The sequence below is a fragment of the Mustela erminea genome, chromosome 16 (genome assembly GCF_009829155.1).
Source record: "Mustela erminea isolate mMusErm1 chromosome 16, mMusErm1.Pri, whole genome shotgun sequence".
NCBI classification, from domain to species: domain Eukaryota; kingdom Metazoa; phylum Chordata; class Mammalia; order Carnivora; family Mustelidae; genus Mustela; species Mustela erminea.
In genome coordinates this window covers 54,564,480-54,592,241 of record NC_045629.1, presented here as the reverse complement: position 1 = coordinate 54,592,241, position 27,762 = coordinate 54,564,480, and the positions used below count along the sequence as shown (strand labels likewise).

Sequence of the window (27,762 nt, the reverse complement as noted above, 5' to 3'; positions counted from 1 at the left end):
AAATACAGAAGACAAATATTAAAATAATGGCAGGGACAGGATGAGGGCAAAATACATCATCTGCCATCCTCTTAAGGATTTTGTTGAATGCTTGCTATAATTCAGGCATTGTTTAAGCTTTATGTGTATTAACTTAGTCCCAACAATAACAATATGAGGTAAATACTATGGCTAGTCCCATTTTATAAATTCTACAGAGAACTTGAGTAATTTGCCCAAGGTTATACATAGCTGATAAAAGTTGATCCATAATTAAAACATAGACAGGATGCTTCTAATGGCATAATAATGGCTAAGCCTTCAAAATGAAGAAAGTGGAGGATACTCCAGACAGCTCAGAGAATATGTATATTTGCCAGGAGTCATGGCAGGGCGTGGGATATACCTAAATGCATAGCCTAAGTCTCAGAATTAAAACCAGGAGAACCGTAAAAGATGGAGTTAGAGAGGTAAACTGAAGGAGACCAAGGAAGTTGCATTTTTATCTGAAAGCAAACAGTAAGGCGTCCTGTCAATGTATGAGGACCATACCGACATTTGCATTTTAGGAAAAAATCGCCCCAGTCACAATGTAGAAAGAATGTACTGGAAATTTGATAAGCTTGGAAGCAGAGGGACCAGATGGGTGTTTTGCCATTATTATTTAAATATTAGCAAATACTTGAGAGTAAAAAGCCAGTCTTCTGAGCCCTTTGCACATATTAACTCATTCAGTTCTAATAACAACTCTGTAAGCTGAGTGCTCTCATTAGCTTCCTGTGACAGAGAAGGAAACTAAGCATAGAGAAGTAAATCATTTGCAAATACCACACTGCTAGCAAATGAGCAAGGTGAGATTTGAACCCAGAATCTGATTCTGGAGTCTGTACATTATCCACTGTACTATGATGGGGAGGGAAGGTAGAGTTGGTGGTGGTTTTCATCTGATTCTCGAAAGGATCTCCTAGGAGAGAAATAATGAGGTTGGGACCAAAGAGGGATAAATAAAAAGGCAGATACAGGGAAATTTCATGAACTAAGAGAATTAAAATCAACAAGAAATAATGACCTATTAGAAAGTGACTCAAATATAACTCTTAATTTTCTGGGTTCAGTAACTGAGGGGATATTGATGACATTACATAAAATCACCAACATTTAAAATTAATCAGGTTTAAGTGGGAAAGATAATGAGTAGTTTGGGGCATATTGATTGAGGTGACAATGGGAAAATTCAAATCCGGAAGTCAGAGAAATAGGAATTTGTAATTCAAGAGTGAAATCTGGATGACCACGTGCATTGTTGTGTCCTCAGAGGAGACAAGTGGTAAATCCAGGAGCAAATGAAATGAATTGGAAGTGCATATAAAGCAGTGACTCAGCGATTGGGGGTTATCTATTTGAGAATCTGATAAAAACTAGCCTACCTTTCCTTCTCGCTTAGTGCAAACACTCAGGCACAGGTTTATGTGCAATTTCAGAGAATTTACATACTAAGATTATGAACCCATTTAAAAATAATAAGAATGTAAAATCCAAGAAAGAAAATTGAGAGTTCTTTATGGGATAGTTAAAAGGAGACTGGAAACAAAACAGAATTAGGAGGAAAAACCAGTAGTAAGAAGTGTTACAGCATAGAGAAAAAACTTCTATGAAACATCTAATCTCCATGGCAAATAAGCAGAAAGGAAAAAAAAAAAAAAAAGAGAGAGAGAGAGAGAGAGGAAGGGAGGGAGGAAGGAAGGAAAAAAGAAAGAGAAAACATCTTTTACATCATCAGAAAGACGTAATGACTGATAATATAAATTTTTAAGTGATCTAAATTATTTGGTTGAAAATGTCTTTCCCAGGGGCTGATGGCAGTGGTATGGAACTTCTGATCATTATTTTCAGTCCTCTGGCCTTCTGAAAAGGGGAAATGAGGCATTTGTTTCTTTCCCAGTGCTGAGGAGACATTTGGTTCTGTTCTCAGAATAATTCTACCATCTGAAAGGAATTTACCTCCCGTGCAGTGTCTATTGAGTTTGTGAAGTAAATCATTCAGTCAAGGGATGAGATAGTTTGAACTCCTGGAAGTCTCTTGAGTTAAGAATGATTCTAAAAACATCACAAGCAATGGGAGGAAATTAAAACTTTTTGAATGTCACTTATATAAACATTGATAAAAATAGAATATATCATTTTCATTGACTGAGTAAAATATTTGGGTTTTCGTTGACTACTTGTAATGCACAATTTAACATTAGGTAGAAAGAGAAAGAAAAATACAGGAAGTCATCTGCTGCACAGTACAGTGAGCACTTGTTCCCATTTAATGAGGGAAATGCTTTATCTTGACAGAAAATTATATGTCAAACATTTACAATTTCCTTAAAACGAACCACACTTTCTAGCACTTCCTTTCATAAAACCCAATGGCTTTAAGGGGAAAGTGACTGTTTATTTTTGGAAATGGTATATTTCTTCTTTTTGATGGAGCATGTTATCTGCCTTTTGAAAAGTTATAATTTCTCTAAAAAAATTGTGTGAATAGCAGATAGCCAAACTAATGATAACAAAATAAGAAATAGTATAGCCGTTAACCTCTCCCATGAATTATTTCTAAGCCACATCTTTTGGGGGAGATTTGAAACTTTGTGGTTAATCTCTTTTGGAATTTGAGTTTCAGTTTAAGAAACTAAACTATCTGAAAAGGGATATCTCCTGCTTCTAGCTGGGCCTGGAAGTTACCAGGTGAAAGGCCGCAAAAAAAAAAAAAAAAAAAGAAAAGAAAGAAAGAAAAAGGGTTGCCTTTCTGTTCCTACATTTCTGTGAGCAAATTCCACTTCTTTTTCTCTTGTGCTTTCATGGTCTGGTTGGTTAAAGCAAAGAAGCACAAAATATTTTTAATACAATTTCAATTAAGTCATTTCCTAGACACATCCACACTCAAGTTGAACTGAAGATATATTTTCTAAGTCCAAGGACATAATGAAACACTGATTACTTACAGATAAACTCTGCTACTTTACACTGAGTTCAAATGACACCTCTAATTCCTTGAAGGGAAAGTAAGAAAAAAACCACATTTTATTAATCTTATTCAATTATTTATGCATCACATCAACCATAAACCCTCATGAAATGTCTTCTACTTTTTGGGAGAAAAATGAAACAAAACCTGAGAAATTTTATAATCATACAGTTAGGCTTAAATACATATAATAATACTGATTTTTAACATTTTTCTCAAAGTTGATTATAAAGAACCTTTAAAACTATTGATAAAAAACATTTTTAGTTTTCTATTAGGAATCACCATTTATTTTCAATTAAAGAGTATCAACATCATAACTAAAGACACTGGAATCTCAACCTATCATTGGCTTAGATGTTCACATTCTGAGTGGGACCAGCTCCAGTAAGGAATCACATTAAGATGTGATCTACTAAGAACAAGTTACCTTTTTAATGAATTTATGATGAAATTAAATTATTAAATGAAATACCATTTAAGCCATACCTCTTTTAATTGCATTTTTCTATTGTGTCTTTGCATATATCCATAATTATTTTTAGGTGAGAACATTTTGTTTTCCTAGCCAACATGAGTTACTTTAAAGTAGTGAATTTGAACTTTGGGTTTAATTTTAAGTGGAGATTTGGTTCTAAAGGAAGTTTGACCAGTTGTTTTGGCCTCATGTACACATACTTACAAATGCACAAAAAACTTCTATGAAACATCTAATTCAAGAGTGAAATCTGGATGACCACCTGCATTGTTGTGTCCTCAGAGGAGACAAGTGGTAAATCTTGGCCATAATTAATTCTCCAGCTCATCGCCCTAGAGCTAAGACCTAGACTGAGATGTCACCTAATCAGCATCTTGGAACAACTATGACATATGCCATCTAGAGGGCAAGGCCTGATGGTCTAGCAGGAATAGGAATCAAGGGCATCTGAGTTCTAGTCCCAGGCTGTTTAACATAAAACTACCGCACACCTTAGAGTTTGTCTGGTGTCCTAGACAAATCCATACATTTTATGACTCATCAATCATTCCATCTCTTCTCTTCATTTTGTATCACTTCTAATGACTAGGAAATCCCCACGTTCAGATGAACCTCAGCATAATAATCAAGTGTTATTCTTCAAAATTGTTACCACATATTTTACCACAAGATTAAGAATCAAAGTGACATACCTATGGTGACAGGCTTTATTTGTTTAAAACTTCAAAATGAATGTTTTGGTTTTGGTTGGGGGCTTTTGGGAGTTTGAGGGTTCTTTTGTTTGTTTTTTGGGTTTTTTGGTCAGTTTTGAAAAGCATCTGGCAACAGCTTTCCATTTATATCATTGCCCAAGGACTTTCATTTCATTTTTTTTTTAATTTAAAAATACTTTATTGACAAAATGTGCTAGTCATCATCTGAGCGTTCAGTGACTCATAATCTTTTTTGCTGGTGGAGAATCCTGCCTTGATATTGATGGCTGTTGACTATTTAGCATGGTGGACTCTGAAAAACAATCTGAGGGTTTCATTTCATTTTTAATGGCTTTTGCTGAAATCAATTATTTGTCTACTTACAACAAAGCACAAAATATACCCTTTGAGCTTTCCCAAACACATGGGAAATCTTTTGTTCAAAATCAATATATTCCAGTCAGGCCAAAACATATTACATGGGAAATTAACACACATGAAACACCTGAAATATTTTTGTCAATGAAATGACCTTCTGAACAAATGGCAAGGGTCATGTAACACTCATAACTGCCCATCAGGGTGCCCAAAAGGAAAACACGGAAATAAATTTTGTGAAAAATGAGTATTACTTGATTAAACAAAGGTTATATGTAAATCCATTTTCAACTTTCAATTCTTTTTTGGCATCCTTTGTTGCTTTAAGTGTAATATGTATTAAATATACATTCAGTTATATATATGAGTCATTTCACCTTAGAGGAGCACTGGAAATTTTATTTGAATACACTAATCAAACTAAAGTGGAGTTATGTAAAATTACATGATGTTTCATTATGCTACACTAAAAAAATAGCTTAAAATTAGTAATCTACCTATGGCATAGGGTGTGTTGCCTGTGCACATAGATTTAACAGTTTATGTACCTTATACATACATCTCACTATTACTAAAAGTGTATACTCCTTAAATTATATATATGGGTCATATATTCTCCAGATAATTAAAATGTATCTCTTTAAGTAGTAAAATGTTAAGAAAATTTAAAAATACTGAGATAGTACGTTTTCTGCATTGTTTTTGTCTTCTTTTCCAGAAAGGAAGATTGAATAAAATTGAAGCTTTTTGTAATACTTTAATTCACTATCCTCAACATGACTTAATTTGCATCAGAATACTACAATGCCTTTGAAAAAGTATATGATTTATCCCTTATATCTGCCCCAACTGTTCTCATTTCTTATTTTTGTCTACTTCTAAGATTACTGTCTCTTCCTCACACACACAAAAAACCTTTTGATTATCATTTTGTTGTTGTTGTCTTCATGCCCATTCTAAAGGTGAACCCCCCCACACACACACACACTTCCACGCAAATACCCACACATATGTTCACCCCCCCTACTCCCACCAGCACTTCCTCTAAACTTGTAGCTTCAGCAGATAGTCCAGAGGCTGGGATGTCAAATAATTAGGCTTGTGAGAATATTACCCATGATTAATGAGGACAAATTTTGGTCAGCATGATATTTAGGATGTATTCAGTAAGAAATCCAATATAGCTGCTCAGACATCTCTTATTTCCTAATGCTTTGTTAGCTTTTGAAGTTGCAGGCCACCAGTGCTCCACATTTCTGCTGAGAGTTCCCACCTCAGATAGTTCTGCTGTCTGTGGCTCTCATCTATCCTCAACATTTTTCTTCTTTATCTTTTCTAACCCCTGTCACTCTTCAATACTTCCTGCTTCTGAAAGAAGAGGTCGTAACCATTCTGAATTAAGACCTGTCCTGATTCACCCAAGACCCTGGGTATGACCTTCTCATCTGAGATAAGTATTGCTGGGGACTCTGTGACAGATGAGTCATTGGAGTCCTGTTTGGATTTGACTTCACTCCAGGGGCCAGTAAGAAATAGTTAAGATTCTTGGCTTTATAGGCAAAAGAGTTCCAGCACTTAGACATTTTGGTGAAGTTAGAAAGCATCTCCGAACCTCCAATTCCTCATATATACAATATATTGATAACAATATTTCATAAGGTATTTGTGAGGACTATATGAAACAAGGCATATATAACATACTTGGCTCACAAAATTCAGAGTTGAACACATGGTAAATGTGCTAATTTCTAATGCTGACTGTGCCAATTGATTTTATTATGATCACAATTATTATAGTTCCACCAAGAAGATAATGGGTAGTTAATATTTTAAGTATCATGTATAAACTATGGTCACACAAAGAACAGTTCCTTTTACAAAAATTTTAATGAAAGTAATAATGTAGCAAGCAAATGATTTTTAACTGGGGTTAGGGGGACTATGGGGAAAAGAATAGTAGATCTTTAAAAAAAGAAACTTTTAGCTACTTACCCAAAGACTTCAGATTTAAGGTATTTACAAATAGAATATGTGTTTTTCTACTGTGATACAGCAATCTGCATTATTTTATATATAATACATATATACACATTAACATATATATGTACAAATATGTTACATCAAACTGTATATAGTTGCCCTTTTTGTAGGTTAAAAACAATCACGCTGAGATATCAATCCTTAGATGTTCAGTTCAAATGCATATGTTTTATATAAAATAAAATACCAACTTTGAAATTTTCATGTATTTATATAGTTATGTATTTTGTGTATTTTATGTATTTATATAGTTATACGTATGTAATATGTATTTATAAAGTCATTGGTGAATCTCCCTCACTCTCATTCTTACACACATAATCTAAAATGAATATTGCCTATAAACCTTTTAATCTTCCACACTCATGACATCCAAGGCATTGCCTTTTCCACTTTTAAAAGTCCTTTCAAATAAATTAGGAATCTAGGGAGTGTCTTCAAATGGCTTTTCCATGAGATGCCCACACATGTGGCTGAAAACTATAGAATCTTATCAGGTGTTTGCTTGTTGCACTTTATCAGATATGATGACTTACTTATCCATATGCTCAGTTAACTTCAGTGCCCTGTTGAGGTGAAGAATTACAGATTTATGGTCGACTCCTATACTATGATCTACATAGTGATGATGGTACAGTAAGTAACACAAGGATTATCCTTAAAGCAATAACTTGATCCACATATATTGTGATGCTAGCTAAATACTAGAAAGATAGGAACCATTAGCCACATCTAAGATTTAAAAAGAATATTTGAATTGACCTCTTTATGGCTTAATATTGGGAAGTAAGTAGGATCAAGGACTTTGGCTTTTTACATTGTCTCTGTTATAGCAAAGACTAATTGCCTTCTGTGTTCTGTACTAGATTTGCTACAACTCAGAATTACCAATTCCACATTCCAGGAAGTTTTCTCTTGAGGGTTCATCTGAGTTGAAGTGACCCTCTGCCTCAGCTTTATGGTTCTTCCTTCAAGTCAACCCAGTGGCAGACATGCCATCTGGATTGAAATTGGCTGGGCAAATAAAAGGGAGAGCCAGAAAAAGTCAACAGTTACTGCAATCAGGGTCTCAGGTTGCTTTTTAACTGAATGTTGGCTGGTGAAAGACAGACAGACATGCACCTGCTTGTGTCCCTATTCTTTCCCTTTAGATCATGATGATTTGGTTATAGAGACAAGGCTAAATGATAAGAATGAATAATGGTTCTTTCTTAAGGCTTTCTAGATTTATTTGCTGATATCGGTGTGCACATAGTCTTTGAATTGCCAAAGCACAATTTTAAGATTTAGTTCAGATAAACTGCTTTACTTTTTTTTTTTTTTTTTCCCATTCAACTGCTCTCTCTTCTGGGCAGCCTTCCCCAGGTTTACCTGGCAGATAGAATATACTCTCCCTGAATATTCTCAGTGAACTTGATACGTATCCGAAAATAACAATCTCTGTTTGATGCTATATTCAAGCTGGTAATATTATAGCTCTAGAAGCTGTTGCTAGTCTCTTGAGACCAGGTAGAGAGTCATCAACTGTGTCAAAAAAAGGTAAAGAAACCTATTCCCATTCACACTCTTTGAAATCTGATTATGATTTACCTAAAATTCTATTCTACTTTGTTTATGATTGAGTAAATTATCTTTTTTCTTAAGCTAGCTTGAGTTCTTCTCTATCATGGAAGGTATTAATTATGGATATAGCTATCTTGAGTTATCATAGAAGACCCACTAATATAGTAGGACTTTCTCCCATCAGACTGTGATTATGTTAAGAGCAAACTGTGGTTTTCTTATGTCTGTGTCTTCACCATCTAGGAAAAGTCATGCATGTAGAAGATGCTCAATCAATATTTGTTGATGGGGCACCTGGGTGGTTCAATGGGTTAAGCCTCTGCCTTTGGCTCAGGTCATGATCCCAGGGTCTTGGGATCGAGCCCCACATCGGGCTCTCTGCTCAGCAGGGAGCCTGCTTCCTCCTCTCTCTCTCTCTCTGCCTGCTTCTATGCCTACTTGTGATCTCTCTCTGTCAAATAAATAAATAAAATCTTAAAAAAATTTGTTGAATTAATAAATATAGCATAGATTTTTTTTAAGTTTTATTTATTTATTTGTTGCAGGGGGGAAGCACACAAGAAGGGGAACAAAAGGCAGAGAGAGAGCAGCAAGCTTCCCACTGAGAAGGGAACCTGATGAAATACTCTATCCCAGGACCTTAGGATCATGACCTGAGCCAAAGGCAGATGCTTAACTGACTGAGCCACCCAGGTGTTTCAGTATAGTGTGGATTAAATTAAGAGGAGACAGGAGACAGCCCATTAAATTGAGAAACTAATAAAAAAAAAAGTCTATTTGTCTTATATTTGGGTCATCATTATTTTTTAACTGATGGCAACTGACAAGTATAGTGGAACCAGTGGGACTGTAAGAGAAAGAACACAGAATTTGAAAGGAAAGATTAGACAATATTAAGCAAATGAAAGTAGAGGTAGAAGTAAGAACTGTCCAACAGACAAATAGAAATATGAATCAGGAGGTCAAGAGTGAAGCAAACATATACAGTATCAAAAATGCTTATATCAGAAACCCAATGTGTAGAACTTTGAAGGCATGATAGTTTGCAAAAAGTGCAATGTATAAGGAATAGAGATCCGAGAATCAAGCCAGCATCCATATGGTAGGTAAGGAGAGAAAGAGAACCCAATGAAGATGAAAGAGAAAAGAGAAAAGGGACCAAGAGAGGTCAACACAAAAGGCAAGGGGAAAGATAGGCAAGGCCAACTTCAGTAGTATGGGGGAATAAGGTGGAAGAGGTATTAAATGGCTTTGATCTTCATAGTAAACCATCAAACAAGGTCACATATAAAGAATGAGAGATGATAGAATTAAGATTTAGCCTTGAAAACTTTTTAGGAAATGTAAAAGAAAATCTAGGGGCACCTGGGTGGCTCAGTCGGTTAAGCATCTGACTCTTGATTTCATCTCAAGTTGTGATCTCAGGGCAGTGAAATTGAGCCCTGTATGGGGTTCCATGCTGGGGTCTGCTTGAGATTCTCTCTCCCTCTCCTTTTGCCCCTCCCCTGCTCATGTTCCCTTGCTGTCTCTCTCTAAAATTTAAAAAAAAAAATCTTTAAAAAATCTAATAGTAATGACCAAAGGTTTGACTGAGCAGCATGAAGAACATAGCTGTGTTTAGAAAACATGCATTTGGATGGCATTAAAAAGCCTCTCTTCAGTATTTGCAATCTGGAAGCAGGGGTGAGAAAATGAATAAATGTCCTTCTTTGAGTTGGGTTTTACCCATGCAAGGGGTTTGTAGATGAAAGGACAGTGGGTGGAGAGCACCAGGAATTCTACCTGAACTGTCCTTTAACCCCACTGCCTGACAGTGAGATAGAAGTTAGGAAGAAAGGAAAGGGAAGCTAATGAGGGACTAATAGTAATGGTGGGGAATCCAGATTCTCAATTAGAGGAAAGACTAATTCATTAAGAACTAAAGGGAGAGGAAAAAAAGAGTATAATGTCAAAGAAGGAACTTTTAGATATAAAGATCAATTTTTTAATTCATGCTTTTTAACCAGTTTATCATTATAAGAAGTCTGAGCTGCTTTGACAGATAAACACCTCAATCAGCTGTCCATTTCCCCTGGCTCTGTCCAGTTGATGCTTCTTTTACCCTCTCTCATCACATTTTCCATGTCGGTATCTTAACATTCACTATACCTTCCTCTAGATATTATCTTCCAGTTTACTGAATCTCAAGCCCTCCTACAAAAATGTATCCTTAGTTCTGACACTTTTAATGGTCAGTAAATTATCTTTTTATTATCCTTGTTTTAAAATGTTTATTATGTGTCTAGTTTTACAGTATGTAACCATAATATCTCTAATACATGACAGAGAAAATAATTAGTCATGCATATTAAAGTTATGAGATAAAACTTCTGCAATCAATGTGTTGTTATGTACATCATATGTCATTTCATCTGAAATTATCTTTAAACTATTCAGATTAAGTTTATATATGCAGCAAGATTAGATTACTTGGACTTTTTTAGATTTAAACAATGGTATGATATGATATAGTCAATGAACAAAATAAACCAGTTAGCTAACTTTGATAAGGAGAGGCCTTTTCAATATAATCCTAAATATAACCAGTCAAATGTAACTGCCCTAACATTTGGTCAGCTATAATACTGGATTTGAGGGTGGAAGATCTACTATTCCATTGACTGGACTTGCTGGCCTTCTCCAGCCTACTAGTGTCACTTCTGAAAGAAAGAATAATAATATAATCTTTCCATTAATAATAATAATATTACTATTACTATAGCAATAACTACCATTTCTTGAGTTATTTTACTTAAGTCACTCTGCTTTGTTACATAATCCATACACTTGCCTCAGAGATATGTTTAACTGCCCTGCTTTGTAGATTGAAAAAAGAAAAACTAAAGATCAGTCTACTTTTGTGGAAGGGCCTTTTTCAAACCATGGTATATAATACAAATGTCAAAGGTAAGCTGGGAATGGATCTTTTATACTGATCTTAAGTGCTTTAATACTGTAAAATATAGCCCGGATCAAACTTTCAGACATAATGTTTACTGATTAATAAGTAGCTAAATAGAAGCACTCCAGTCTTTCTGGAAAGAATGATCATTTCTTTTGGAAAGAATGTGTTTCTATTTTTTAAAAATGCCAAACTATGTTTCAAGAAAATGAAATACCTTCATCTACCTTTTATGATGGAAACTGTAAACCATTTTTCCAGTTATAAGACTTAACATTCATGGCTTGAACATCATTTTTATACAGTTAGTTTCCATAAAAGTAAGCTAATACTCAAGTTCTTTTCTTTTTCTCTGTTATTAAAAATGTGTGTGGGTTTCCCTCTTCCCACACAACAGCCTTTCACCAGCATCTTCCTGAGTAAGAAAGGAAAGAGAATAGGAGGTGACAGAAGTGGGAATGGAGTATATTCTCACTGCATAACTAAACAAGGAAGAGCAGGAAGTGGTATATTCAGTAAGAGAAGCATTTTCTCCTTAGATAAGTGACTTTCTCCATTTCTTACCCAAAAAAGAAAAATGGGTTTACCGTTGAATTCCTCTTTGACCACATCTTCCTGTGTTCAGCCTCTCAAGGGATCATAATTTTGGCATTTCTTCACATTCCCCCTCTTTCTTTTGCATCTAATTTTGGTTATTTTCAACTTGTTTCAATAGAAGATTAAACATATAGAATTTAGGAAGGTTTTATTTTTAAAAAATAGCAGTCCATTCACTTAAAATAAGCAAGCACAAATGAACTGTGTTGATGTTTTTCAGACCAATACTCTTACATAACCCATCAACACACCCATTGCATTTAAAGATGGCTTTTGAATAAGCATTTATATATTCATTTTTAAATTCCTATTTGCATAACTTCTATGCCATGCTTCTTCACTATCATATGAATGCATAGTCCTCTGATTACTTATTCTGTATTGATATTGTAACTGCAGTGGTGGTGTTTAGATGTAATTATTAATATAAGTAGGCAAAACCATCAGTGCACACTTGAAATATAGAAAATATAGAAAACCATGATACTATTAAAAGTTATAATTCTATATTTTTGTTATGATGGTATATCTGAGTGGATATTTCATTTTCTTGAAACATCATTATGTTTGAAAATTTGAAGTATTTATATTGAAATAGTCATTCTTTTCTTCAGCTTACTAATTTATAGGTAATTAAAAATAAATAGTCTAAACTCATGCTTCTTAAGTTTAATTTGGGCTAGTGCTTTAGATTATTAGAGCATGTAAAATCTATTTAAAAGCATCATTTAATATTTAATATTTAATTTGATATTCTTATTATAAAAGGCCATCCTAATTCAAAGTGATCGGAAGCAGGTATTTATTAAATAACATGAGACTTTAAGGGCAAGGTCATAACATAATCTTAAAAAGTCTTCTTGAAAGGATTAATTAAACTAGTTACTAAACTATATATTTTTTAGAAGATACTAATCATAAATATTTTGAAAATTGTCATGTATACATTTAGTAAGGAACTACTAAATATGAGTCATTTTTGTATTTTGATCTCAGTAATAAGAATTTCATAATAGATGAAGGTCAGTGAATAAAATTAAGTTCTCATTAGAGCCTATCTAATTAAATTTCCTTTTTCATTTGGCTTACCCTCTTTACTGAACTCTTCCCCTATAGAAGTTAATTTCAAATCTTATTCATATTCTTTTATTTGTATACTATCTGCCTGATAGTTTAACTACAGGCATTCAGTAAAAAACAAAGTTCAGTTCCCTTTTCTTTCTGGGTAAATTAGGTCAGAGGCTCTTTTCTACTTTCTAAATCTAATTATTTTGAGGTTTTTTGTTTTTTTTTTTTCAAATAAAAATTTCTAGGAGCTAACCAGTCCAAATGGTATTTTGATGTTTGAATTTGTTATCATTATCTCTTCTTCCTCCAAAAATGTTTTAGCAGTTTTTGAACGTTTCCATTGAAGTGTAGGTAAGAACATTTTAGAAATTTTGCAGAAAAGTTGCCATAATTATTACAAGTTGGAAGTGTTACACTATCAGGTCATTTGTGCCTTGAGTTGATGTTCTGGAAATTATAGACAAAAACAAAATTTATGTAAACAAAATATAAGAAGTATTCAGTTAGAAATTGCTCTACAGATTTTTCCATTAGTTTTGTAATTTTGTGAGTCAGCTCAAATTTAGTATTGTCTTTATGATTAATTTGTCAGTAAATGCAACATTGGCATTTGTTTTGAGGAAATAAAGACTTGCTTAGCTATACTTGGAGTCCATTTGGGTACTAATGGTACTGATATTCTTGTTCACATATTGCAATTTTTTTTTTTTTGCAGTTTTACTAAAGGGAGGAAAAAAAGAGGAAGAGAAACCATTTAGAGACTGTGCAGATGTATATCAAGCTGGTTTTAATAAAAGTGGAATCTACACTATTTATATTAATAATATGCCAGAACCCAAAAAGGTAAAACCAGAAGTGTTTGTTTACGAGATGTAAAGCAGATCCTAGTTGAATTGCTGAATAATCAGATTGATTTGTGAGCTTGTTAAGCTGAAAATATATATGCCTGAGCTCTCGTCTCCCAAAGATACTGTTTGCCAGGTCCATAAAAGATGAAAACCCTATTGCATAGACGTCCCCGAGACCCGTACCTCCCAACCCTCTTTCACAAAATTCTATTTATTCTCCGCTCATTCTAGGGATGTCCTATTGCTCATAAATGCTTGCCTTGTGTAGATTACGTGTTGAGGTGATATGTACCTCAAGTACATGAAGAAGAGGTAGAAGCAATCTTTCAATGTCTCAAGGACCCAGATGGCACACATTATGTATAGTCTAAATACTGTGGAGAGGGTGCCATGGACATATTGCTATTTGCAGAATCACTGTTCCTATTAGGGTGAGAAAAACATATTCTCTCTTGACTCATCATCTTGATAGGGTTTGCTTTTCATGTTTACCTAAAAGAGTGCATTAGAGGCTAGGATTCCTCAGTATGTTGAACAGGATCCAAAGTAAACTTTGAAGTAAGCAAACACTATATTCTTGCTGTTACATCTCTTTTTCTCTACATTTCTCTACATTTCTCACATTAAGTCATCCATCCATTACTTCACTCAATTCATATTAAGTGGACGTCATTTGTCAGTCACTTCCTAGGGACACAATATAGAACACACAGACCCCACCATGGCAGTGAAGACAGACAATTACACAGATAGTTATAATAGACTGTAGAAGGGTAGTGATTGAGACAGTCTGTTTGAAGCAGGATTTATAGAGACGTGAGGAGAGCCCTGCACTTTAGCATGTTAAAGTTTTTGCCAGGAGGACAAGAGAGAACCAAGACTTCAAGAAGACCACCTGTCTTTGTAATGCTCCATTCTTAAAGAATGAAACAACTTTCCTCTCCTCTTTGCCCCACTTAAATTACCAATCCTGTGTCCTCATTTCCTGTGGCTACTGAACAAGTGCTCTTGGAAGGCCTTCCTTAATTCCCTTAAATAGCTTTGCATGACTTTTTCACTAGCAAAGTTCTACAAGGCAAGGATTGTGCCTTTTTGTCTTTGGTTTCCTGGGACCTCGCATAGTTTTTGGCACATCACAGGTCTTCAATAAATATGTGTTTAAATGAGTGAATGAACTTCTGACAATAATATCACCATTTCCATGTAGTATATAGTAATTTTGCCTAACTTAGTCTTCTTGATTATTAGTCTCCTTTGATGGATGAGGGAAATGAATCTTCGAGAGTAGTTTGCCAAATGTTACATCATGGGCAGAGGAGAATCTGGACTCTACCAGCGTCCTCTCTCTCCTGACTTCAGTAAGGATTAGTGGTTTAAGTTAACTCAGTGTTTGATTCCATTTGGTGGGACAATTTTTTTTTTTTTTTTTCTAGAAGAAGGCATTTAGTGCTCTATAATAGGGAAGGAGGGAGAAAAAGCACCAGTCACCATTCCATACATTGCTACCTGGGCCACCTACCACACAGGTTCAGTTTCACCTGTTTTTTATTTTGGGCTTCTGTGCAAAATCTCAATTAAGTGTTCCATGACTTAAAACAACAACAACAACAACAACAAAAAAAAAAAACTATGAGGGTACAATGGTAAATCTAGGAATAAAAAGAAGAGGGTAACTCATTGTAAGGGGGGAAATTTTGGTTCCTTGGATCTTATGATGTGTAGCTTTCCTACTCTACTTGCTGATATCTTAGAATCATACTTAAGCTCAAATTCAGTTGGCATACACATGGGCATGTGTACACACCCACATTCTCATACACCATACATCTAGCATCTAAAGTATATGAAAACCTGTCCTGGGGGAGAGGAGCAGAGCTAACATAAATACTCTATAATTTACCTACAGTATTCCCCATGACCTGAAAGAACCCCCAAATTATTGTCAGTTTCACTAAAATATAACTTGGCTATAACAACAGAAGTTAGTTAAAAATATTAAGTGACCCTCCTTTTAGACACTTAATGATTCTATGATATAACAGAACAATTTTTAAGGATTTGAAGTTAACATTCACACTTTCACAATCTTTTTCACTCCATCATCCAGTCCTGCCATGTGGCTCCAGGTTTTGGCAAAGGGAACATTACAAATAAGTTTTGATCATTCCATGAATTTTAATTCATAATTCAATAACCATAACCATCATTTTGAACTATGCTAGCTCAAAACATTTTGAGATACAAATGATGCACAGGTTCTTTGCAGACCTACTGCTCCTGTTAGGATGGAAGAAAGGATATACTACCTTAAGTCATAATCTTGAATAAATTTGCTTTTAATACTTACATAAAAAAGTGGGTTAGAGGATCCCGTTCACTAGTTCAGTAGCTGACTCTGGGTTGGTTTCATCAGGATAGCATTATTTAAACTTATACCTCTGCAAAATGATGGATTTTGCATGTGGTGGAGCTTCAGAGTTGTTCTTAAATAAATGAAATCTAAAATACTAAATTCACAAATGTCAGCTCTCTGCTCAGTTAAACGTCAAGGTTTGGGCCTAAGAAAAAATAGTAGCCTGAGCAGGTAAGAAGCTTTTCAGAGGATAAAAGCTCATGTGGCAGCTGGTCAGGACCATCATTAGATTTTAGTTTTATTGGCAATAGAGCATGGTGAGAGGGAGAGATCATTGAGTAGAAGGGAGTAAGACTTATTAGGCTTTCCTAATTTAGGTGTTCCTTCCTGGTTTTATTCTTTCCCCTTTATGATCACGGCTCCTCCCACAAGTAGTAATGTTCTATTCTGGGAACTTTAGACTGATAAACCTGCACTTTTCATAGATAGCAGTTTTTAAAATATCTCATTTAGCATGGCACTAGTAAGAAAAATGATTGTGCGAATTTTTCCTGGTATAATTTAGAAGATAGTTAATACGGTAGTTCAAATGCATTTACAGTTTTCCAGGTATATTCTAAGCACTTTAGATGTAAAAACTCACTTGTTTACTATTTTCAGTAACTCTATCAGATAGGTGTTCCCATTATCCTCATTTTAGAAACATAACTTGCCCAAGTCACATAGTAGATATTGAACACAGGCTTTGTAATAATGGCATCAACTCCAGACTGTATCTCTTAGGGGACTAAATGATATAAATACATTAGTGATGACTAAAGTTGCACCACTTACAATTTCTTTAATCTGAACCTATATGAATGACACAGGAAAGAGCTTATAATCAGAAAATTATGTAAGATTGATTCATGTTCTGATTATAAACCACCCCAGTCCCTTCTACCTTGTAATCTCATTTTCTTCTTCTGCGTTGATATAAATCATTGGAATTCTCTGAATCCTGTAAAAAAAAAAATGCTTGGAAAATGCATTTTTATGTTCATCACTCTTCCAAGTAGATTGTGTTTTGTAGATATAAAATTTGGTTCTACCTTTGGATATGTTTAGCAATAGCTTTGCTTGTTGTTATGCTTGGAGAAGTTCTTGCGAGGGTATGAAACTCAAGGCAAGCCTACAAAAAATAAAACAAGTTCAAATATGTAAGATATGGGCTATGGACCAATCAATAAAATTGGACTATTTAGGCAGTTAACAAAGAGTATTAGGAAGTATTCATCTTGTAGGCAGAGTAAAAGTTGCATGTATACAGAACTGGTATACATTCGTTTTTCTAACCGACATCATTCCCTTCCCAGAAATGATGTCTGAAAATAAGTGTTACCTTTTCAAGTGAAATGAAAGCAGTTTTCTAAGACTATTTAATTTTTCAAGCAGATCAAAAATAAGAATTAAATCATTTATGTATTTGTTTTTTACCTTTATATTACTAATGGCTGTGGTTATTTTCTTTCTGAATTCCCTTCAATGCATAGTAGTAGGGGATAGGATTTTTCCTTTTATCTCATAAGTTTCATCCAAAAATTCAAGCCATTAAATAAAAACTCTGCTTATTATAAAATATTAAAAAATTTTTTCTGAATTGTGAGTCCCCTAATTCTTGGGAAAGGACCATAACAAATGTGTTGAGCCTTTTTTTTACTTAAGGTTATGGAAAAATAATTAACATCCTCCAGCCTAATCATTCCAACTTGTATGGCGCATAAAACCGTAAGAACTATGTGAATCAAATTTCCCCTTTTTGTTTGGGTTTAAATCTCTGTATTATGTTAAAAGGTATTTAATGCTTGAAAGCTTTGACCTTGCCTGGGATTGGAGCCAGTTCAATCTTTTCTTGGATAGAGTTAAGCTCAAGTCATATGATCAATAAATGCAACAGGCATAGTAAATGTAGCAGGGCCCTTGTCTCCAGGAAGGACACCGCCAGATAGCACAGACCACACAGTACTGGCGAATGAACTTTTCAAGTCCTTTCATGTCTCAGATCTTTTGAAACCAACCACCTATTTTCTTAAACTTCTTTCATCTGTTAAGCTTAGGCTTTTTAAAATTTTTCTTCTGACTAGAAATAACATGTTTTTTTTTTTTTTTGGTTTTTGTTTTGTTTTGTTTTGTTTTTGGCTAACGTGAATCCAACTTCTTAAATAGATATATGATAAAAAGAAGCATGCTCAAAGATTGATGTTGGTATTTTTATATTATTTATTATTATATCAATCATAAATATAGAAAATACATATATAAAATATGTTATATAAAATATATTAATAAATATTATTAAGCTAGTGATCTTAAGGGCAATTTATTGAACTACTACACTTTTGTTTTGTACATTCTGTGTTATTCTTATTATAAATGATAAATTATATGCCATAGTAAATATAATAGTAAAATATGCTACAATGTATAAGATATTATATAGAGAGGATATAATGCATAATGTAATACTTACTATCTCATATGTAAAATACATCTAAGAAATAAGAGTCATGATAAAGCCTATTATGTACCAAGCACTATTCTAAAAATTCTACATGCATTGACTCATTTAGTCCTTGCAAAGACCTAAGTGATAGAACAGAGTTGGGATTTGAACACTGATAATTTGGTACCCAGGTCCATGCCCCTAAACAATATGTCCTTCAGCTCTATTGTGAGCATATTCCACAATGGCAGCTATTATTATTACTGCTATTAGTGAGTCACAATAGGAACTGTGGAGCATATGTCCGACTTCTTACCTTCACTGTACCCCCACTTCCAACACCATGATCCTCCGGGGGAACTTCTGCCTCCCCATGTAGCTCCAGCTCTCTCTTACTTTTTGTTTTTAAAGATTTTATTTATTTATTTGAAAGAGATCACAAGTAATCAGAGAGGCAGGCAGAGAGAGAGAGGGGGAAGCAGGCTCCCTGGGCTCCATCCCAGGACCCTGAGATGATGACCTGAGCTGAAGACAGAGGTTTTAACCCATTGAGCCACCCAGGCACCCCTCTCTCTCGGTTTTTATCTAAGAAATGTTCTTAGTACGTCTTAACATTCTCAAGTCACTGAATATGTTTGTTTAAAAGAAAATTGGCCTTTTTCTAAAATTTGTGAATGATTTTAAAACTTTAAGTGCATAGAATTTGAATAATATAGATAATAGTAATAATAAAACTGTGAAGAATAGTTTCTTCTGCACATTAGATATTTATAAATGTAGTTATTCCTTTCCCTGAGTATGTAAGTGATCTCTATAGTTTTATAAACTCAGGTTAGCAAAGTTCCGGGTAATTAGCGTCCATTAAGAAAAATCTGGGAAAAGAATTCTGAATTAACCAGTCAAGACAGGGTAAAAATATAAGAATCAAGTGACACTTGTTACCTCTAGCAAAATGTTTCCTTGACATTTTCACTTACTCTTATTTATCACCAGTAAAGTTCCACCTTGGTCTCTTATCTTGGATCACCACCTATGTCCTCTTTAAACTGTGCCATCTGGGTTTTATTCTCATAGGAATCCTGCAGTCTGTCTCCTCAAGGTCACTAACGACTCCTTCATTTCAAAATTTAGTGTATATTTTCTTAATCTTTATTTGTGTTGACTTCTATGGAATATTTGATTAAGTGGATCATTTCCCCAAATCAAAGTCATCCTCAGCTTCAATTTTATTAATCAGGTTTTCCTATTTTATGTTTCCTTCTTGCATTTCTGCTTATTTATCAAATATTCATTTAGTACCAGCTATAGGCTAGGCACGGTTCTAGGCACTGGGGACAGTGACAAACAAAATCTAAGGCCCTGCCTACCTAAAGGTTATTGATGTATTTTACCTCCATCAGTTTACTACAGTCCATTTTTGGATCCTCCTCCTTCCTGCACATACACATCTCTTACCACTTTTTTTTTAGTTCTTTAAATAATCCATTTTCATGTTATCAACTAACTGCTCTCAAACAGGTTACTCCTAATACAGTTTTTAATTCAGGATTCAAATCCTGGATCCAGGATTAATAATAACCATTGGTAAGATACTTAAACACTCTAAGAATTGTTTTTCTCATCTGAAAAATGGGGATAATAATCATACATACATCACTGTCATGAAACAAGTTAGAAAATACATATGAAGAGTTTAAATCATCTGGCACTTAACAGCAAGCATGCTGTTGTTAATGGTGATTCCTTTCTTATTCCTTTATTATCCACATTCTTATTCTTGGTCTATGCCTATTAGATCATCTCCAGTTGATTGATGAATCCCCCTTTTGGATGACTACACTACCTCAAATTCTGTGTGTCCAAAACTATGATCATTTTTTTTTTTGTCATTTGTTAGATTTTTTTCCTTAAGTTTTTCATTTAGATTACTGTCTATATCATTCTTCAGGTCACTGGAGCTAAAAATTATGAACTCCTACATCTCCTTATGCCTACAGGAACAGTCACTATTGAAACTTTCAGGCATTTTGAGGCCAAGATCCTTATTTTGTTCATCATAGTATCCCTAATTGTAACAGAATCAGTGCCCAACAATGCTAATTGAGTAAAAAACAAATGAATGAATCAATTAGAATTGAGGAGGAAGAAATACTAGAGATTGTGTTGAAGGCAGAGAAGGGGTACAAAATGTTTTAGGGATTAGTCAAGGGGGACCTTGGAACAAAGAGTGGAATTTCTTTTTTTTTTTTTTATTTTTATTTTTATTTATTTATTTTTTTTATTTCCAGCATAACAGTATTCATTATTTTTGCACCACACCCCGTGCTCCATGCAATCCGTGCCCTCTATAATACCCACCACCTGGTACCCCAACCACCCACCCCCCGTCCCTTCAAAACCCTCAGATTGTTTTTCAGAGTCCATAGTCTCTCATGGTTCACCTCCGCTTCCAATTTCCCCCAACTCCCTTCTCCACTCTAAGTCCCCATGTCCTCCATGCTATTTGTTATGCTCCACAAATAAGTGAAACCATATGATAATTGACTCTCTCTGCTTGACTTATTTCACTCAGCATAATCTCTTCCAGTCCCGTCCATGTTGCTACAAAAGTTGGGTATTCATCCTTTCTGATGGAGGCATAATACTCTATCCCCAGGGGTACAGGTCTGTGAATCACCAGGTTTACACACTTCACAGCACTCACCAAAGCACATACCCTCCCCAATGTCCATAATCCCACCCCTTTCTCCCAAAACCCCTCCCCCCAGCAACCCTCAGTTTGTTTTGTGAGATTAAAAGTCACTTATGGTTTGTCTCCCTCCCAATCCCAAATACAATTTATAATCTTGGAGGTGAGTTAATTCCTAGGCACAATAAAGACATACTGGTGGGTGACTCTTGTCAAAGTAGAGGAAGAACCCTCTGGAGAGCAGCTTGCCTAATTTATATGCTCACAAATAGGCATGGATCTCCTAGTTCCTTTCACTCTGAGGAAGTACATGGACAATTTGTTCTCTGAATGACAGTTGTTGCCACTGTTTTCATACCTGTTAGCCATTTGTGCTCCAAATTGAGGGCTTCAGGGAAAACACTTGAGATTTTTCCCTTAATCAGAGCTGAGCTCTGTGCCCGCACAGCCTGTCTGCTGCTGTTGCATCATATCTACACCTTTAGCCAGCCTTTGAAATGCTTTAGTCATCAACTCCCTAAGGAATGGTGTTCTCCATAGCTGGGACCTTGAATAGTCAAACTGCCATATCCATGCTATGTCAATTACAGTGATTACTCTCTAAAGATAATCCCATTACAGATATGTTTCTCTCCTTGGGTGGACTCTGGGGGAAATGAATCAATTTCTAAATAAATACTATTGTTTTAGAATAATTGAAATGAGCATAAGTCTTTGAAAGCATTAGATAACTTTCCACATGGGGAAGAAATGCTTGTTGCAGTCAAAGGAAATACAGTATGTCATATTCTCCTGTTATTATTCTTGATGAAAATTCAAGCAAATAATATGTTCTCCATATGCTGTGGACCAAATTTTGCCTCTAATCTAATACTGAGCCATCAAGAATAATTATTGTAGTTTGTAACTGTGTAGGAGTTAATGTGCAATGAAATATGTAATAGCTAAATATATATGATTTTTTTAAAAATTATTTTTCCAAAACCTTTATTATTATTATACCACCATTTTAATTAATTAAAACTTAAGAATTCTGAGTTTTGCTTTGGCAATACAATGGTCTATAGTTTTAGAAACCTAGATAGCATTTTGAAAAAATGAACATACATAACTGCCTATTACCATTTAGACACAGCTTTTTTAAAAATTTTTTATGATCTGACACTAAGGCAATTTTCAGCTAATTTAAATTTTTACGAGTAATTTAAGTTACATGATGGAATTAAACAGAAACAATTCTAATGTTAAAGCAAAATAACTGGTATCTAAATTAACATTTTTCAACATGGTAATTTTTATTCAGTTTATCTATAGGCCTACCCATAGTCTGATATTTGTTTCTTTAAAATAGACATAATTTTCACTTGATTTTATTTTCCCTGTGTCTATCAGGTATTTTGCAATATGGATCTTAATGGAGGAGGTTGGACTGTAATACAACATCGTGAAGATGGAAGTCTAGATTTCCAAAGAGGTTGGAAAGAATATAAAATGGTAAGATGGAATAATTTACATAGTTTTTGATGTTTTATCATGAGGTTATCTTCACCAGACTATGTGATAAGCCCTTGTATTTTTAGGTGTTTTTCAGCTATTTTAAAAATAAAATGATACATTAGTCACATTATTTTTATTAAACACAAAACACTCATAAATCATTTTCAGTAAATGATTTCCATATGTGCATCAGAAAGAAAAATATATTACTAAAATTATTTGGTGAACTGTTATGTATTATATCTGGATTTGTTCCTGGTTGAATGAGGGTGGGGGAAGCTAGAACTCAGACCCAGGCTGGGCACATGAACCAGGACAAGGGTGGTGTGGATTATGGAGAGGTACTGACGTACCTCACGTAGCTGGCGAGTTGTTGCTGGGTGTTGACTAAGAGCTCCTCCATGTGGCTGGGTTGGGCTTCTCTCTGATGATTCACGGTCATCAGGCGTCTTACGTGGTAGGTGGCATCCCTCACGCACAAAAATGGAAGCCTCCATACCTTTTTAAGATTTATTAGACTGAGAATTGCTCTGTATCATTCCACTGCGTTCTTTGGTTTAAGTTACAATGCCCAGTCCACATTCAAGATGAGAGGAGTATACAAGGGTATGAACTGTGAGGGATGGTTCCTTGGGGGGTCTCCAAAATAATACCAGACATCATGGTTACCATCATTATCATCATAGCTGAAGTTTCCAATGGTTAGTATGAGCCAGCCCTAGCTGTAAATTCTTACTCATTTTTATATCAAGCCTATTAGCTGTCTCCATTTTAAGAGGAAAGTGAGCAAGATGGGAGATCAACTTTTCTAAGGTAATACATTAAATGGTTTAACTAATGCATAATACAATAATCATATCATCAATGCCTACAGTATTAGCTATTAAAATCTACTGACAGAATGTCAAGATACAGTAATATAAAAGGCTTCCATTTATGGACTTATTCTCATATTTTACATCTAAATGTTCTGGATAATTATTGTCTTGACCAATTTTTGACAAATTTCCCCCTCAGAAGGTAAAGAAAAAGGTGAAGAGTCCTGTTGTACTAATCTAAGTTCAGTCTTGATATTCTTTTAGAAAATATGCAAAAACTGTAGTTAATCAGCATCCCAGTTTATACATTAGTAGGTTCGTAGTTGGCCAAATGACAGTTAAGAGGATTTTAATAAATGAAGGTGGGGGTCTCTTGTGGTGTCTCTGTGTCTACAATATTTTTTTTTCAGATACCCAGTTGAACACTGTGAATGTAGGTTAATAAAGTTTGAAGTTATACAAAGTTGGATTCTGATGTCTCCAATAAACCATAAAATTTCAGGTAGAAAAAAAGGCTATAGCCAACAAGATTGAATTCTACAGAGATAAATGTAGTATTTCACCTAGACCAAAAATACACAAAATTAAGTAAGAATATAGGATAAAAGTGACAAATTAGCTTAAGTACCTGGTTTTGAAAGTCTGGATAGGGGTGCCTGGGTAGCTCAGTCATCAAGGGTCTGCCTTCGAGCTCAGGTCATTATCCCAGGTCTTGGAATTGAGCTCTATATTGGGCTCCCTGCTTGGTGGGAGGCCTTCTTCTCCTTCTCTCTCTCTCCCTGCTTGCATTCCCTCTCTTGCTCTCTCTCTCTCTCTCTCTCAATCTCTGCGTAAAATAAATAAATAAATAAAATCTTAAAAAAAAAAAAAAAAGGCAATTCTGGATAGATTTACTTGACCATAAACTCATTTCATGTTGTTGGCTACTAACAACAAAGACCAGGCTACTCAGGCGATACTAATAGTTTATGGTCAAAAAATGCAGAACTCACTGGTGTCTGCCATAGTCTGGTTACATCAAAAATATGCTTTGGGGCGCCTGGGTAGGTCAGTGGGTTAAAGCCTCTGCCTTCAGCTCGGGTCATGATCCCCCTGGGGTCCTGGGATCGAGCCCCGCATTGGGCTCTTTGCTTGGCCGGGAGCCTGCTTCCCTTCCTCTCTCTTTGCCTCTCTCTCTGCCTGTCTCTCTGCCTACTTGTGATCTCTGTCTGTCAAATAAATAAATGAAATTTAAATATATATATATGCTTTAAATTCTGATAGATTTCCAACAAATGAACTTATCCTATGAGGTACAAATAGGATGAATCAATGGTGCCCTAACTTGGAGAGAAAAAAAAGGAATTAAATATAAACCTGTCTGATGGCTCTCTAAAGTGACTGGATAGAGGTAGATGTACTAGAACCTGCTTCTCACAGTGCAGTCCAGAAACCAGCAGCACTAGCTTTGAGAGCTTTTGAGAAATACAACACCTCAAGGTACATCATAGACTTCCTGAATTAGAATTTGCATTTTAACACTGCTTTAAAGAGGGAAGCTCCATAATGAATGGAAGAACATTCTAGAGAGGCAAAATTGACTGCTATGGACAAAACTCTCTAAGGATTCTTTCTAACATGAATGGACTCTCTATTAAGTGATGAGGCCCTCTCTTCCGTGGAAAAACCCCAGTAGAAAGTAAATCACCAGGACTGTTACAGAGAATATTGGTTTTACTCTAAGGTCTCTTTTTGCTTATGTGATTCTAAGAGCATATGGGAAGAATTTAATCTAAGTTCTAAAAAAGGACCCTGCATTATGTCTATATCAGCAGTTTGAGTCTTCACTCTTCCATTTACCAATGGAGTGGTTTTTAGCAAATCATTTAACCTATACCATAACTTCCTCACTAGTTAGAAGGGGGCATTAATGAGAATACCTTACCTGCCTGCAGGGATGTTGTGAGGATTAGATATAAATAAAGTACTTGGCACACTAAATTTTCAATAAACAGTAGTTATTACCCAAGATTAAGACATCAAAGACTCCAAAAGTTTTACTTAACTCTGCCAAAAATATTATTTTGCAAACTACCTTAACTCACGATTATCTTCAACATTAAAATGGAATGTGAAGAAGTCATATGAGAATCAGACTATAGGTATCTGTTCAGGCAAACCTGAAATACATTATGATTAATACCAGTGATAATAGAAAAGTGAATATAAAGGTATCGTTGTGGTGACTTTCCAAAATTCTGAGTTATTATCTGTAAGCATCTGCTGCCTTGGCACACCAGGCACATTAAGTAAGACAGGCTAACATATGAAGTGTGGCATAAGTATTTACCAGATATATGTATTTTAAGTCTTTTTTTTCATCATTTGACTGAGGCTGAATTATTCATTATTTATCGTTTTGGGGGAGTTTACCCTTCTCCCTTTATTAAAAAATAGAAAGACTATTCTATTTCATTCAAACGAGAACATTTTATCAGCTGAGTTTCAATTCTACAAGGTCAGAAAATTGAAATAAGCTCTAGAAGTCTGAAACATTTTGGCAAAAATGAGTCTGACTGCTTTTTTAACTAAGAGAATTCATCACATACCACAACTTGGTTAACTTTCACCAAAACACATGGTAGAAAGTGTTTCCATTGTTTTCCTCCAGAGCTTTTTACCTAAAGACCAAATAACACGAGTCCAAAATGAATGTAGGCTCATTCTCATCAATCACTTCCACTTCTGTTCCCTGCTTCAGACTGACTGCTTCGGTGCACATCCTTTGGGAAAACACGAACTTCTTAGCAGGCACCACTCCCTCCTCAGTCTTCACTTGTCTACTGGTGTGCATGAGGACATTTTGCCTCTTTCTTGAGCCCTGAGTCCAGAAATAAAATTTCACCCATCCTTCCTTTCTGCCTTTCTTCTCTCCTTCCCTTCATTCTGGTTGATAACTGTGGGCAGCCTCTTTCCTCATAAGGTTTCCAGAACAGTATGTTAAAATTATCAACACATGAATTACAAATACATATTGTAATTTATTATTTTTAAACCTCTCTCAACATGGAAGATTTGCAGTGTATTTGCTTCTTAACATTGGCTTTAAGCCTACAAAAGTCTTTTACCTGAGCTTTGTTTTCATTTAACCTTCCTTATGAGGGGATTCAGCAAAATCTGGTTTATGGATTTGTAAAGATGTTTGCAGAGAGAGAAGTCTGCAGTGGGCCTTTTTAATGAGGCACTTAGGGAACTATATTAACTCTTTTCAAGCCATAAGAATACCATTGAGTGGCCTCCAGCAATAACACTTATCAGCAGTACTTTTGCATATATGAAGCCAAATCCAGCTAGGAGTTCCAAATAATACCCTGTGGCCTAACTTTATAGAATGTAGTGACTAATGCCCTGGAGACAACCTGGCTTGGTACTGAAAACAGTTACCCCCATAAACAAAGTCTCCTATTGACACAAATATTTCGGTCTGAGCACCCTACCTTCTGGGAGTTCTTTGGTTCTGGAAAGAAGTTAAGGGCATATTTTCAACTGCTTTTTAACATCTTCACATTAAAAGAGAAAAATATATAAGGAATTTAAAATGTTGAAATAAATCATTCTTTTGATCTTTCTTGGGCTGAGTGTCTCAGCAGTTAGAGGAGATACATGATTAAGTTGTGTATTAAAGCACCTCCGAAAAGCCACAGATCAGTAACCCTGCTTCAGATCTGTTTTCTCTAATCATTTATGTGAAAAAAGATGAAACCCATAGAATACATTAACAGGGTCTGGTTTCAATTGTGTTTCAGCTATAGAAAGTCAACACTTCCTATGAGTATTATCAGATCAAAAAAAAAAGTAACAAAGTATCATAGACAATTACTTTATTAACTTGGAAACATACAGCCAAAACTGAGTATTTCTGCAGGTCTTGGCAAAAACTAATGAGTATCGATCTTTCTTCTGTGTGCATTGTTTTATGAACAATATGCAGTTTTTAGGGCCAACTTTAAGTCAGCATTAGTCTGGGTTAAGTTTCAGTGTCTATTTTTTTTTTTTTTTTTGCCTTTTATTAAAGAGCTAAAGGAGAAGATTTACAGTCTATCTGAATTATGGTATCAAAATCTTGCATATGATTGTGATTGAAGTAACTAAATGTAATAGTTTTCATGGAAGGGTATGACCAGCATTGTTGGATTTTTTTTATAGAAAAGAAAAGATCCTGTTTTTATTGTGATTTTTTTATTGTTTTGATAGAGACATGATACTTTTTTTTTAAGATTTTATTTATTTATTTGAGAGACAGAGATCACAAGTAGGCAGAGAGGCAGGCAGAGAGAGAGGAGGGAA

At 35.0% G+C, this 27,762-nt stretch overlaps 1 protein-coding gene across 4 annotated transcripts in view; it reads left to right on the top strand.

Annotated features, from left to right (window-relative positions):
- Positions 1 to 27,762, top strand: part of ANGPT1 (angiopoietin 1) — a 249,404-nt gene that overhangs the window by 183,357 nt on the left and 38,285 nt on the right. For all 4 annotated transcript variants that reach the window (XM_032315588.1, XM_032315587.1, XM_032315589.1 and 1 more), the window contains exons 5-6: positions 13,465 to 13,592; positions 22,514 to 22,615. In XM_032315588.1, the coding sequence (XP_032171479.1) occupies positions 13,465 to 13,592; positions 22,514 to 22,615 (230 nt within the window). The remainder of the gene's footprint in view (positions 1 to 13,464; positions 13,593 to 22,513; positions 22,616 to 27,762) is intronic.